The following is a 13692-nucleotide window of genomic DNA, read 5'->3' on the forward strand; positions in this document are numbered from 1 at the left end:
GCTTTTCGTCACGAGTGGAGTTGCGGTCTGTTGTACGCCTTTCCGCCTATACCACTTCTGCCCAGAGTGCTGAAGAAGATCAGGCACGACCGGGCCCAAGTCATCTTGGTGGCTCCGGATTGGGCACGAAGGTACTGGTATCCCGAGCTACTCAGTATGTTGACCGATCCTCCGATACGTCTGCCCCTTCGGGAGGATCTTCTGTCGCAGCAGCAGGGGACGGTCCTCCACCCGAACCTGTCCAGCCTCCACCTCCATGCGTGGAGATTGAGCGGCGGCAGTTGATGCCATTTGACTTGCCTCCTGAAGTCTGTGATATCATTCTGGCAGCCAGGCGTCCCTCCACAAAGACGGTATACGCCTGCCGGTGGAACAAATTTGTGGCATGGTGCACAGCAAAGGCTGTGGATCCCCTTTCCGCCCCTCTTTCTGAGGTTCTACTGTTTCTTCTTTCTTTGGCCCGGCAGGGCTCTGCCCTGGGCACCCTGAAAGGTTATCTTGCTGCCATCTCTGCCTTCTTGCGGCTTCCTGATCAGCCTTCTCTTTTCAAGTCCCCTGTAGTTACACGCTTTCTAAAGGGCATTACTCACACGTTCCCTCCTGTCCCTTTTGTAATGCCTCAGTGGGACTTGAATCTTGTTCTCACATTTCTAATGTGCGCTCCCTTTGAGCCTCTTCATAATTGTCCTCTTCGTCTGCTGACGCTTAAGACTGCTTTTCTGGTAGCCATCACCTCGGATAGACGGCTGAGTGAGCTCCAGGCTTTATCTTCAAAGCCTCCTTTTCTCTCTGTTCATCCGGACAAGGTTGTCCTTCGGCCTCGTCCCTCCTTTCTTCCGAAAGTGGTGACTCCATTTCATCTTGGGCAGTCTGTCACCTTGCCCACCTTCTTTCCGCCTCCGCATCCTTCCAAAGAGGAAGAGAGGCTCCACCGTCTGGACCCAAAATGTGCGCTCTCCTTTTATTTGGACCGCACTAAGCAGTTCCGGGTGGACGACCAACTTTTCGTTGGATACGTGGGTGCTAAGAAGGGGAAAGCTGTGCACAAACGGACCATCTCTCGGTGGGTCGTTTTGTGCATCAAAATTTGTTACTCCTTGGCAAAAAAGGACCCTCCTGTTGGGCTGCGCGCCCATTCCACTCGGGCCACAGCGGCTACTACTGCTTTGGGACGGGGTGTCCCTTTGCAGGACATCTGTCAGGCGGCGACGTGGGCTTCGCTACACACGTTTGCCAGGCATTATTGCCTTGACAGCCAAGTCCGGAGGGATGGCTTTTTGGCCGTTCTGTCCTCCAGGACTTTCTGGTGTGATCTTGGTTCGCAGACCCACCACCGGGGATGGTATTGCTTGGGTATCTATTCTAAGGTGAGGAATCTAACTAACGTGTTTCTTTCAGATGAACAAGTTACTTACCTTCGGTAACGATGTATCTGTAAGAAACATTAGTTAGTTAGATTCCTCACCGACCCACCCATCCTCCCCGTTCTGCGAACTGACATCTAGGGTTAAGGTTATCCTTTTCAGGCCCCTAGATTTTATTTTTGGCACCAGTGTCGGTCTTTGCATGGCTCTGCGTTCCTGGCGCGGAAAGCTATGTACAAGAACTGACGTCAGCGCGCGAGGGCGGCGTCTAAGTACTCCGATGACGTCATTCCGGCGCACGACGCCGACGACGGACGCGGAGCCGCAGACGATGCCTAGCGACGCGCAAGGGGTATTGCTGACGAAAAATCTTCCGGATCCGGTCTGACGCCTGGGGATATTCTAAGGTGAGGAATCTAACTAACTAATGTTTCTTACAGATACATCGTTACCGAAGGTAAGTAACTTGTTCTTTAGGCGCTCAGTCCTCAGAATTTAATAACATCTTTTTAGTAAAGATGTTATTTAAATTGTGGGTATGAAAATGCTACTTTTAGAAAGTAGGCATTTTCTTGTTCAACCATTCCATGTGCCTCTGCCTGTTTGTGTATTGACTGTCTGGTTTGGGAGTGACAGGGGCTGGGGATGTGCATTCACTGTAGACAGCCACAGGGCGGGGGGGTTTGAGGTGTGCCTTGCCCTGCCTGGATGACTCAGAGCTGAGCTGAGTGGGTCTTGGCTGCAATTAGAGTAGTGAGAGGAGATTTACTTGCACCTGAATAGGGCATGTCTCCCTTGCACAATGCGGTCTCCACCCCCTGTGGTCATACTGCACCAGTGAGGACAGAACTGGTTTGGACTGGGCTCAGAGGCCCTTGCACAAAGAGAACAAAGACATTTTGGGGTATAAGTATTAGACCTAAAACCCCAGAAGTTTAGATTGCTTTCTGGACTCAATAGGAACCTTTGCAAAGGAGAAAAGCTGAAGAGCTGAGAGGAGGCGTACTGCCCCTTTTCTGTGTGCTGTGTGGGGTTTAGCCTGCAGCTGCTGTTTATGCCAAGGAGAGGACAATGACTGGAACTTTGCTTTGAACCTGGTTGAATAAGATCTCCAAAGGCCTGAAGGGTGCTGGCCTCCTGTTCAGAAGTCTCAGGGACACAAAGACTTCATCCTTGCTCCCCTGAACCCGCTTGATGAGAGTTGTGACCTGCCAGGGGTGCCTATTCCAGTTCCAGGAGGTTGTTCCTGCTGTTAAGAGCGGAGAGAAACCTAAGAGAAGCAACAAAAACGGTTTCAGACGCAGTCAGCGATGCCGTGACCTGCACAGAGGACCAGGGCACCGCTTGTGAAGTGAACGATGCACCGCCCGGGATGCACCGCCGTTCCGACGCCCTTCGTTGCCCGGAGATGCCTGCAGTTAGCAGCCGTGCCTGACACCAGCGCTCGCAAAGACTGTCATCGCCAGCACCCTGTTATCGTGGCGCTGATAACCGCAGAGGGTGATTCGCGAACTTGCCGACTTCGCATCTTATGTCTCACCTGCACCTCTCTCTTCTCCATCATTGCCTCATGCCAAGCGATGGGTCAAGGGAAGGATGCCATGGAGCATGCCAAGCTGGAGAGGGATGTGAAAGAGTTGTGACAAGAAAACGAGGATTGGACTACGCATGTAGTGACAAAATGAATGACAGGGGGTGTGTCGGGCAAGAGGGGAGAAAGGGTGATACCCAGGGCGGTGGTGTCCCTACCGGTTGGTGGGGGCGGTGCTGTTACCTAGCAACAACGCCAGGTGCAGGGCAGACCAAGAAGCGGAGCAGTAGCTGACAGGCAGAGTCCAGCGAGGAGCGCGGCTGCCCCCAGCAGAACCCCTGCAGCCGGGCACCCAGAGCAGCACAGCTCGTGGAGCGCAGAACATTACTCTGGGTCTGGAGACACAGCAAGGGCCACCGGCGATGAACGTTGCTAGCCTGCAGGACACATGGACACTGGATCACCACTAAGCCAGGGGCCCCCCGAAGCAGGAGCCGATGACCGCCTCGCAGGGGCAAGGTGCAGCATGCACAGCGCTCTTCCCCACGGGTGCCTCTTCCTCGCCAGGGATCCTTCTCTGACCTGCAACCGGAGCACGTGTGGACTTGGACTCCACGCTCCTCCCGGCCGCTGGGATCATGTCTGCTCGAGGGCAGCGTCTTGGCTGCCATGCCGGCTCTGCTGTGTCGTTTGACGTACCTGCTGCTCCCCGCCTGGGCACCGACCCTGCTCCCTCCGGATGTCCTGAATGCCTGCACTCACCGTGGTGAGTGAGTTCTGCGCTTGGGGCCGGGACCAGCATGCGCCCCCGATTCTATCACTCTCAATCAGCGGGATCAGTGGCATGTCGAGTCTATGTGTGGGCGAGGGTCTCGCACTAAATAAGCTTTCACTGTCAAAGACGATGCGAGGTTTACTAACGCCTAGTGAGAGCCTCGGCACACTCGTAACTGCCGCAAAGCATCACTAGATGGGCGCTGGCAGCACTGCCGGCCCTACTGCACCATAATACGTGTGCGTCATGCAAGGTCTGCCTTTGTCATGAGTGATGTAATATGTGAGGTCATAAGAAGTGTATTGCGGGGGCATCATTTATAGTTTGCTCAGGTAATTATAACTGCTGAAACTCTATGGTTTTGTACAAGTGAAATCTGAGCCAAACTATAATGTCCCTGTAACCTTTTGGTTTTTGTAGTGAATTACTAAAGTTTTTTTAATTCTATTCCTTAACTCTAACGTCCCTGTAGCCTTTGATTTTTTCAGAGAATATATTATATATATAAATAATACAGTAAGGCTATGGGGAGATTAGGTAATGTTAGGGTTTAGGGGTTGGCAGGTGTAAAGGAAAGTTAGGGTAATTTTAGGGCTTAGGGGTGGGGAGTGGTAAAGGGAAGAATAGGTATTTTTAGAGTTTAGGGTGGGACTGAAGAGAGGTAAGCGTATATCTAGGGTTTAGGATTTTGGGGGTGGGTAGTGGTAAAGGGAGATATGGGTAATTTTAGTGTTTATATGTTGGTAGTGATAGAGGAGGGTTAGGAGTAACCCTGGGCGGTGAACTCTGCTCACAGAGTTCCAAAAAACTCTGCTTCGCGCAGCGGAGCGGAGTTCTTTTTCCTCGCTTGCGTTCACCAACGTCAAGTTGCCGAGCGCGAGTGTGGAAAATAAACCTCCCGGTGAGATTTCTCAGCGCGGGGGGTCAGGTTTCTCATTGCGAGTGGTAGCGTATGCCAACGACCGCTTATGTTAGGAAACTACCCGTTCACGTTGAGAAAGCTGCCGCTCGAGTAAAAATCTACTCCAGCAGCAGAAAAGGAAAGCAGGGACCGCTGGCGCTGTGCATGGTGCCGTTCGCGATGTTTGTACAGTGCGGACAAGCATGCGGCACTGAATATCACCACGAACTGCATTTTTCTATTGCCCTTCACCGCTTGCGGAGTTCCACGTAGCACGGCTGAGTTTTTTTTACCACTTTGCGGTGTTTCGCGTAGGGCAACTCCGCAAACTCTGCCCAGGGTTAGTTAGAAGTAAATAAAAAAAATGGGGGATGAGGAGTTTCCCCCCCAAAAATAAAATAATTTAATTAAAATTAGGTTTTAGTCATGGATAAGGGTGGGTGGAACTTGCAGAGTTTCACTCCACGGAATTCTGCAGAGTTACATAAAATCTCTGTGATATTTTGCGAGCGGGCGGAATTCCGCACATTACACTGCTCGCACTAATTTTTAGAGCCAGGAGCTTGTTCTGCACTGTAAAAGTAGCATGAATGACACCACGCGGCACACCAGAGTGCACTGCCCCTTTCTGCCATTCCAGTAAAGTATCTACTCAATCAGCAGCTTTCTCAACACAAAGGGTTGTGACCTGGTGTGACCGCCCGCGTTGAGAAACCTTGCTAGGAGGCATTCTAGCACCCAACAATTGCACCAGGGGACCAAATTCTTGCTTGCCAACTTCATGTTGGGGGAACAGCCGCCGCTAAGAAATAAAATCTGCCACATGGTGGTTAGTGGAGTTTTGCAAAGCGGAACATGGAGTGGGCAAAACTCCACCGGCAGAGTGGGTGATTTAAGGGTTTAGGTGTGGGAAGTGGTTAAAGAAGGTTAGGAGAAATTTAAAGAAAAAGGATGGAAATAGTAATAAATCATATTTTCACTGAAAATGCAAAGGTTAAAGTAATGGTATAGTTAGTTATGGAAGTAGTATGTTGCTTTACATTTAAAAAAACCTTCAAAATTCACGGGAAAAAGGTCAAAGTGACATTAACTAAAGTATCTATAACCTGTGGGCAGGCCCTGGTCTTAATCCCCAATGGGCAATCAACCACCCTCCCTGCGCGGGCACTGGCGTCCGGTTGGCCGCAGAGCATGGCCTGTGTCCAACTCGCCACGAGCAACCAATCCCCCGCCATGCACGGATAAGAGGTTGAGAGGCTTCTTAATCCCTTAGCTTCTGAGGCTTTCACAGCCCCAGGACAGAGAACTTTCACAAAGTTTTTTTTGCACAAAAGGTACTTAGGCCAAATTTGCACCTATTTTCCTACATATTCGGGGCACTACAGGTACTTTGAGTTTGTATGTGCCTTGGATGAAAACTGGGAAAAAGTGCTGAGTAAGCAAGACTAGAGTGTTTTTTTTTTCTAAAATGGCATCAGCATAACGTTTGCTGTTTTAAGCTAACCATCTAGCCAGCTTTCAGGAACAACCGAATGTGTAAATGGTAGTCTATTTGTCCTATTTTTGTGGTTTCAATGCAGTTTGTAGTGGGAACAGGTGTGAACCCTAGGGATGAACCCAGGAAGCTAAACATTTCTGAAAACTAAACAGCATTCCAAATTAAGCAAGTAGTCATGTTATAGATTGCTCATGGTTTACCCAAAGAAATTAATTGATGAAATCCCCCCCAAAAAAAAAAATAGTAAAAAGTTGAAATAGCTGACAAAGTTCATATCTTTATTTTTTTCCCTCGATGGCCTGCTCATAAAAGCAATAAACATTATGTCTGTCAGACAATTTTGATCGCAAGGATATAAATGGTTTGTTGTGTTTCCAATAACCAGTGCCAAAATCTGAGCTGCAGCTTATAATAATTTTCATTCATTACCAACTATACTTCAATACATATGGTCACATTTTATGAATGAAAAATGTGTATGACGAACCCCAATGCATTTTTGTGCCCAGGATACTGAGTTTAGGAATCGGATTGATTTGGACAACTCTGACTACAGAGGGAATTATGCAAAATATTTATCATTTATATATATATATATATATATATATATATATACACATATATACACTTAAAAAATCATAGGTTTCACACATGTACTAGTTAGCTGGACATTTCACTCGCGCGCCCGCAATCCACTGCTCATGACGTCACATATTACATCACTCATGACATGGTCAGTGGCATCACTCATGACATCATCCTTGTAATAGAGTGGCGGTCGCGCGAGTTATAGTTATCTGAACTAACTATAACGGGGGAATTTCAATGGTTTTTTACGAGTGAAATGTCCAGCTAACTATAACATGTGTGAAACCTATGGGTTTTTTAAAGTGAATTTGTAAGGTTTTTTAAATGCTAAGTTATGTATGTTTTATTATATTTTTATATATTTTTTTTTTTCAAGGTTTTTCACCGTGCGCGCACCCCGCGATTTTTTTGAAAAAAAAATAAAATGTTCTTTTCGCCCTTCGGGGTCCTTTAGGGACACCCTGACAAAGACTAGGGGGTCAGGAACTCTCAACCCTGCCCCCTTTTCACGTTCTCCACCTTTCTTTTTCACTGTCACACACAACACACACAATGGCGGCCAACACTTCCTGATTTCGAACGTTGACTGACATGTAACCACCAATCAGAATTACGCTCGCGCACGTTAAGGTGCGCGCACGGTGCGCGCACGGTGCGCGCCTATAGATATTTATGTACTTTTAACTGCAATTTTCTCAGGAACTACTGAACAGATTGACTCCATATATGCAAAAGGCACATCCCTGACCTGAGGACTACCTCTTTGCCAAATTTCAAGTAATTCTGTTCAGTCGTTCGGGCTGTACCTTCGACTAAAGGCCCTATGGGAAAATGCATGGGGAAAACGCGTTTTGGGACCCCCCTTTTTTCTCAGCCCCCGCTTGACGAATCACCCTGAGACTTTCAGGGTAGGAGCTGAGCGGAGCGCCCCATTAGTTTTGAAAATTTCGCGAGGATTCGTCAACCGGCGCCAAAGTTATTCAAAATAGAATTTTGAGATTTCCTATGGAAACTCGGTCCTAACTATAACTATCTACTGGCGACCGCCAGTAGATAATATATATATATATATATATATATATATATATATATATATATACACACAACATTCAAGTTTGCACCATTTGGAAAAAGCCCCACAAGTGGGCGATACAATCCTTGCTTGACGGTGCAGCGGGTGAGGCAGAAACATAGTGCCGAAGTTTCTCAGTCAGACGTGTTTTGGGCTTGTTCACTGGCAACAAAGGATGAAACATGGAAATGCAGTCACTATTTTATTCCAATTAAGCCCCGCCCTAACAGGCCCCCGGGCATTGTGTTACTTGTAGTGCTGTCCATGTTTTATCCTGTGTTGCCATTTAATTCAATTGCCCAGGCCAATAAAATACAAGATTTGACCAGAAGGACACAATACCTAAACTGCAGATATGTAATCCTTTTATTGTGCTTTCATCGCCCCTGCAATTTCATTCTGGGTATGTGCCACCACTAGTTTGGACAGCAGACATTTCGAGGTGCATTGTGTGTATTGTGCCTTGATAAGGAATGTAAGCCCCGTGTCTTTGTTCTCTGTTCGTTTCCCCTTCCCCCCCATTGCTCCCCTCCCTTCACACCCCCAGATGCTGTCGTTGTACTGTTCATTTTGATAAATACCTATAAAAACAAATACCCTTCTACCCCCCCCCCCCCCCCCCCAAAAAAAACTTGGGAGCTCTAAAGGTCATGCATCATTTTATCATGCCTACTTTATTTATCCCTAATATTTCTTAAAACCTGTTCCGTGCCATGTTAAACAATTACGAAAAACGTATACATTTTTAACCAACAACACTTTTGAATAACTGAGCACATACTTATGATCGCAAAAGTGAAACTACTAAACTCAGAATGCAACACGCGTTTGATTATTAAGCTACGACTGAATTAACTAACGGTGTTCCGATGCCTGCGTAAATATGTACTTTAAAATAAACAAACCCAGAACGAAGCCCAAACTGAATAGTCCTGCCGCACCGCACACTGCTATGAAGATAAGGCGGGGGCTAGGGCGCTTCCTCTGCCGGTCCAGCTCATACTCGTCGTCAAGGGGCACCAACATTTTCCGGACCCTCTCTCCGTCTGCCCGGTTCTGAAATGTGCTGGGACCCGGAAGCAGAGTCGGGAAAAGTCAACGATTCTGCTGCCCGGTCCAAAAGTCCTTGTAGTGTAAGATCCTTAGCTGGAACAACGGAGTGTTGCTAAACACGTGGTTTCCCACCCCCTCCCGTCTTTAATCATCTAGGGAGGTTGATCGGGTCAAAGTTCGACTTTCCTTACCGTGCTGCAGTTTTTAAGCAGCGCATTCTTGAAAACAGATTGCTGCAGCGCGTGCAGATAACTCAACCCTCAACAATAAAAGTAAAACTGGGAGAAGTCGGTTTGAGAATGTTGTCATTCCGTTTATTTGCAGACAAATCTCTCCATCGACTTATACTGTGTTGCTACTTTATTTATGTGTTGGACTGGCAAAGGTTTAATTCCTCTTGGAAGGGTCTGGCTTCTTTCCATAAAAATTCAGGATGCAGAGCGGTTCAAGATTTGCAGTTGATAAGCTGTGGCCTGGGGGTAGAGGGTGTTGAGCTAGGAGGCAGACCAGCAGGTCACTACCAGGAGGGTGTTTAGTGACTGCGCCTTGGGATTCCATAATTAGAGCTTCATTTTTTCCACTAACTCAAAAAATATATAAAAGCAGTTTGAACAAGCATTTGCAATGCAATAGGCCTCCCATTTGCGATAGTTTAAGCTATTGGAATTGTAAATCTTAATGCCTTTTGTTTATCCGTTTTGATAACTAACACATAAATAAAAGTCATTGTTATTTACAATGCCAATAGCTCAAACTCTTGAAAATGTGGGACCTATTTTATTTCAAAGAAGTGGCCGCCATTGTCCCAGGATGCTTGTAAATTGAAAGCGTGCGTGACGCGCGGAATGTTGCAGGAAAGCATGTCGTGCTTGCAGTGGGAGAAACTCATCAAAGAAATTAGTTATTACAAACTAAATACGACGTACCATGTAACAACAGAAGTAAAAGGGCCAGTCTTAATGGGAGGTTACAAATGAAGAGATGGCGCTACTAGGAGGGACTAACAAGCCTATTAATGAATCAGAAACCAGCATTTACAAAGGACGATAACGCAAGCCAATGAAAATTATGGGCGGAGAGTGGGAGGAGCTGTAGGTCCATACTCAAATACAGCATGGCTCGACTTAAAAACAAATCAAAAAGTGGGTGTCAGTTGTCCAGTCTTCTGCAGCCAGGGGTATAGTTTGGTCAAGCTGGCATATCATGTTAAATACATTAGAAGAGAAACACTGCAGAAGCAGAGTTTAAGAGACAGTGGAATGAAATTGGGGCTCAGATTGTAAGGGGTACTTTAAACAAAATACTTTGTAAAATACCTTACATTTAGAGAGAGCGAGAGAGAGTTGGGAGGGTGTAACATCCCAAATATGCCCTTGTCTGCAGCTTGCAAGTGGTATTAAAATAATAACTGGAGAGTGGAAAGACGTGTTTTTTTTTTGCCACAAGCATAGGGGAGGGCTTAAATGTTTATCCAAATGTAGGCATACATGTTCATGTGTGTGCCTTAAAGATACATCGAGCATCGGTTTTGTTTTTATTAACTCGGGCATTCGCACATAATGTTATCAGTGACATTCATACTTTTTTTCTCTCATCATCATTTTATAGGATGCAAATGTATTTAGTTAAAATGCTTTTAGCTTTATAAATGGCCGTTGGCAACAGAATAGGGGAACAGGTGTACTTTACAGTGTACATACACTCTACATTTAGTGAAAAGGCATATCATGAGTAGGGTTGCCACTTTTCCAAGAGTAAAATACCGGCCCTTTGTTATTGTTTAACCCCTTCCCCGCTCATGACGGAACCGCTCCGTCATGAGCCACGGTTGCCGTGTGCTCATGACGGAGCGGTTCCGTCATGCCACGACCGTTGGCGGCCGCTCCGCCCACGCGGCGCTGTTTCCCCGCCTGTGCGGGGGGACAACGCAACTGGGAGGAGTCATGACGGAACCGCTCCGTCATGAGCACAGCTCAACCGTGGCTCATGACGGAGTGGCTCCGTCATGAGCACAGCGCCACCGCTCTGCCCCCCCGCACCCACCAGCGCTGCGGCGGAATTCCCGCCGCAGCGAAAGGGTTAAAGAGTCTGCAGAGGCCTGGCCGTGATACTAAATAGGACTGTAAACAAAATTGTATGTGTTAATTTCTAACATGATTTGTCTGTCATTGTTTACTTAAATTATCAATCAGGGAACATTAATGCAGCTATAGAACACATTTAAAAGTGCTTTCTTTTTATGATAATTACAGAACAAGTGGCAGTGGTAAAAGACCTCTCCACTTGTAGTGGGACACGTTTTACATGCCTGAGCACTTAAACTTGAGATTTGTGGACAAACCGTATCCTAATACTATTCTTTTACGTCTACATAATTATTTACACTTCTGAAAAGTGTTTTTTGAAGTCTTATTTGCGACTTAAAGAATTCAGCTTCTGCATTATTACTCTTGCTGCTGTACATCCCGAACAATTGAGGGTTCTAAGGAACTCATCTACCATCTATTACAAAATTCTTCAAGCCTTGAAAAAGTCGTATACACGGCGAAACGTGTCGGCTGTCTGCATCCATGATATACACTTCGTGTTAACACAATCAAGACTTTACACAATTGCTGCCTTTTGTACCTTTTATTGTATTGTATAGATTGCATGGTGTTGTGTTTATTAAAACCAACTGACAACAAGGTCGGTTAACAAACTTAACAGTGGCTGTGCTCTGTAACCTATGTTTAGCTGCTTTCTTTTTATATTTGCTGTCGAAGTGTGTACAGATAAAGGCTTAAAAGTACTGGCTTTATGAGATTTTGTTTATTTTTGTACCGGACAAGACATTAAAATACCGGTGGTGCTGTTAGAAATCTGGTCAGATAATAACTCAATCATGAGACTGAAAGTTTTTTGCAGAATCAAGAACTTATTTATTTCCTCCACCCTCCAACCCTCTTTGATGTCATAATGGCAATAATGTAACTTATATCTGAAATCCTGCTCACCAACCGTCAATAAAATGCTGAGTTACTCCAAGGGTCTGGGAATACATCCTATTTTTAAAATACTCACTCCTCATTCTCACTGCTCACCCTTCACTTTCCCACTCACCCTGCATTCACAGATCTAACACTGCATCCCACTGCTCACCATGCACTCACTCTGTTACCCTGCACTCACACCTTCATCCTCCTCTACCCCTGCGCTCACACAAGCACACTTCTCACTCTTCACTCAAAGCGATTACACTGTACTCACACCACTCACCATGCACTCACATTGTTCACCCTGCCCTCACGGTGTTCACCCTGCAGTCACACAAGCACACTACTCACCCTGAACTCATGTGATACTTCACTCACCTGTCACTCTCACTGCTCACTCTGCAAGCTCACTCAAACAAGCACATCACTCACCATGCGCTAATTCCTCCTATTCTGCACTTTCACTCACACCCAAGTGATATGGTCACATCCCTCATCCTGCAGTCACTCTTCTTATCCTATTTTCACACTGGTATTTCGCTCACTGTGCACTCACATAGGCACTTCAGTCACTAACACATCTCAACCTTCACTCACATGGGCACACCACTCACCTTACGCTCATACCACGCAAACAGGCACATCACTCACCTTGGAATTACACCACTCACCTTGCACTTCGTTCTCTCACTCTGCACTCACATGGACACACCTCTCAGTCTGCACTAACTCCTCTCACCATACACTCACCAGTCATTCTCACAGCTCACCCTTCACTCTTGACACTCACCCTGCACAATCACCGTGCATTTAAAACAAGCATTGGCATAGCCAATAGGTCTCGCCTTTGGGACCTTGTAAGTGTTTGGCCCGAGCTATTGGCTTTTCCAATGTCTTTAAGCTTTGTTGTGCAGCAACGTGCCTGCTGTGCAGCATGTTGAAAAGTTATAATAAAGTTTAGAAATGCACTAACCCCCCTCCCACACACCAGTAGTAGCTACAAATTTTTAAATATGTTTTAGTGAGCTATGTTCATTTAAACCCTTTAAAGTTTTTACAAACAACAAAATATATTAAGTTTAGAAAAACGAACAGAGAAGGCCTACAAAGTGACCCCCGAAACAGGAGTATAATTCTTGCATCTCTAGAGTAATAAAGTGTAGCGCGAGTATTTCCTAAACCCCACTACCCAACAATCTCTGCCTAAATTCATTTGTGAGTCGATTAGATCATCTGCAGTCATCGAGCCGTTAAAGTGCATATGGCGCAGTGCAAACTTGCAACTTATTTTAGCTGCAGAAAGGGCCCGTTTTAAAACTGAGCAATGCATCTAGAATGGAGGCTTGTAGTGCAGATTGCAGAGCCAGTAAAATGCAGTTACTGATAATCCAGCTGTAGGTCAAAATCGTTTCTCGGGGCACTTCTTTTACATTATTTACAGTCGTTTAAGTGCATATGGTGTTGTGCACACTTAGAACGTATTAACTTATTAAGCAATAAAAGAGCACATTATTTAAGACATGTCGGTGCCTGCGAAAGAGACGCTTTTGATACAGATAGCAGCATCACCCCCACTGTTGCCCACTTAAACCCAATTGCTGCCATAGGCAACACGGATTAAGTGCAAGTAGTTTGTCTAGAAAAAGTAAGGCACTGCTGAGATTTGAACTCGGGATCTCCTGTTTACTAGACAGGCGCTTTAACCAACTAAGCCACAGCGCCACCTGTGCACCTTGTTGTTTCCACTTTATCCTATTTCCTGTTGTAAATGTCATGTGCTGTAGTTTTCGGTACTCTAAAGTCTTGATATTTTTCACCTGTTCCCAACAAGAAGATGGAGAGAAAAACCTGATACAGGTATGGAAAAATTACAAAATGGCTCATGAAGTTTATATCGGTACAGATACATATTCGTATTCATTTGTAATATTTTGA

At 46.0% G+C, this 13692-nt stretch overlaps 1 protein-coding gene and 1 non-coding gene across 2 annotated transcripts in view; both read right to left on the minus strand.

The window, feature by feature from the left end:
• Positions 1-8917, minus strand: part of LOC146805833 (glutamate carboxypeptidase 2-like) — a 428404-nt gene extending 419487 nt beyond the window's left edge. Inside the window, exon 1 of the mRNA XM_085623137.1 lies at positions 8635-8917. Within this exon, the coding sequence (XP_085479263.1) occupies positions 8635-8755 (121 nt within the window). The 5' untranslated portion in view covers positions 8756-8917. The remainder of the gene's footprint in view (positions 1-8634) is intronic.
• Positions 8918-13405: 4488 nt separating this feature from the next.
• Positions 13406-13479, minus strand: TRNAT-AGU (transfer RNA threonine (anticodon AGU)). The gene has a single exon. It is a non-coding gene; the product is annotated as a tRNA-Thr (tRNA).
• Positions 13480-13692: the final 213 nt, after the last annotated feature.

This window comes from Triturus cristatus, chromosome 8, assembly GCF_964204655.1.
Source record: "Triturus cristatus chromosome 8, aTriCri1.1, whole genome shotgun sequence".
NCBI lineage: Eukaryota > Metazoa > Chordata > Amphibia > Caudata > Salamandridae > Triturus > Triturus cristatus.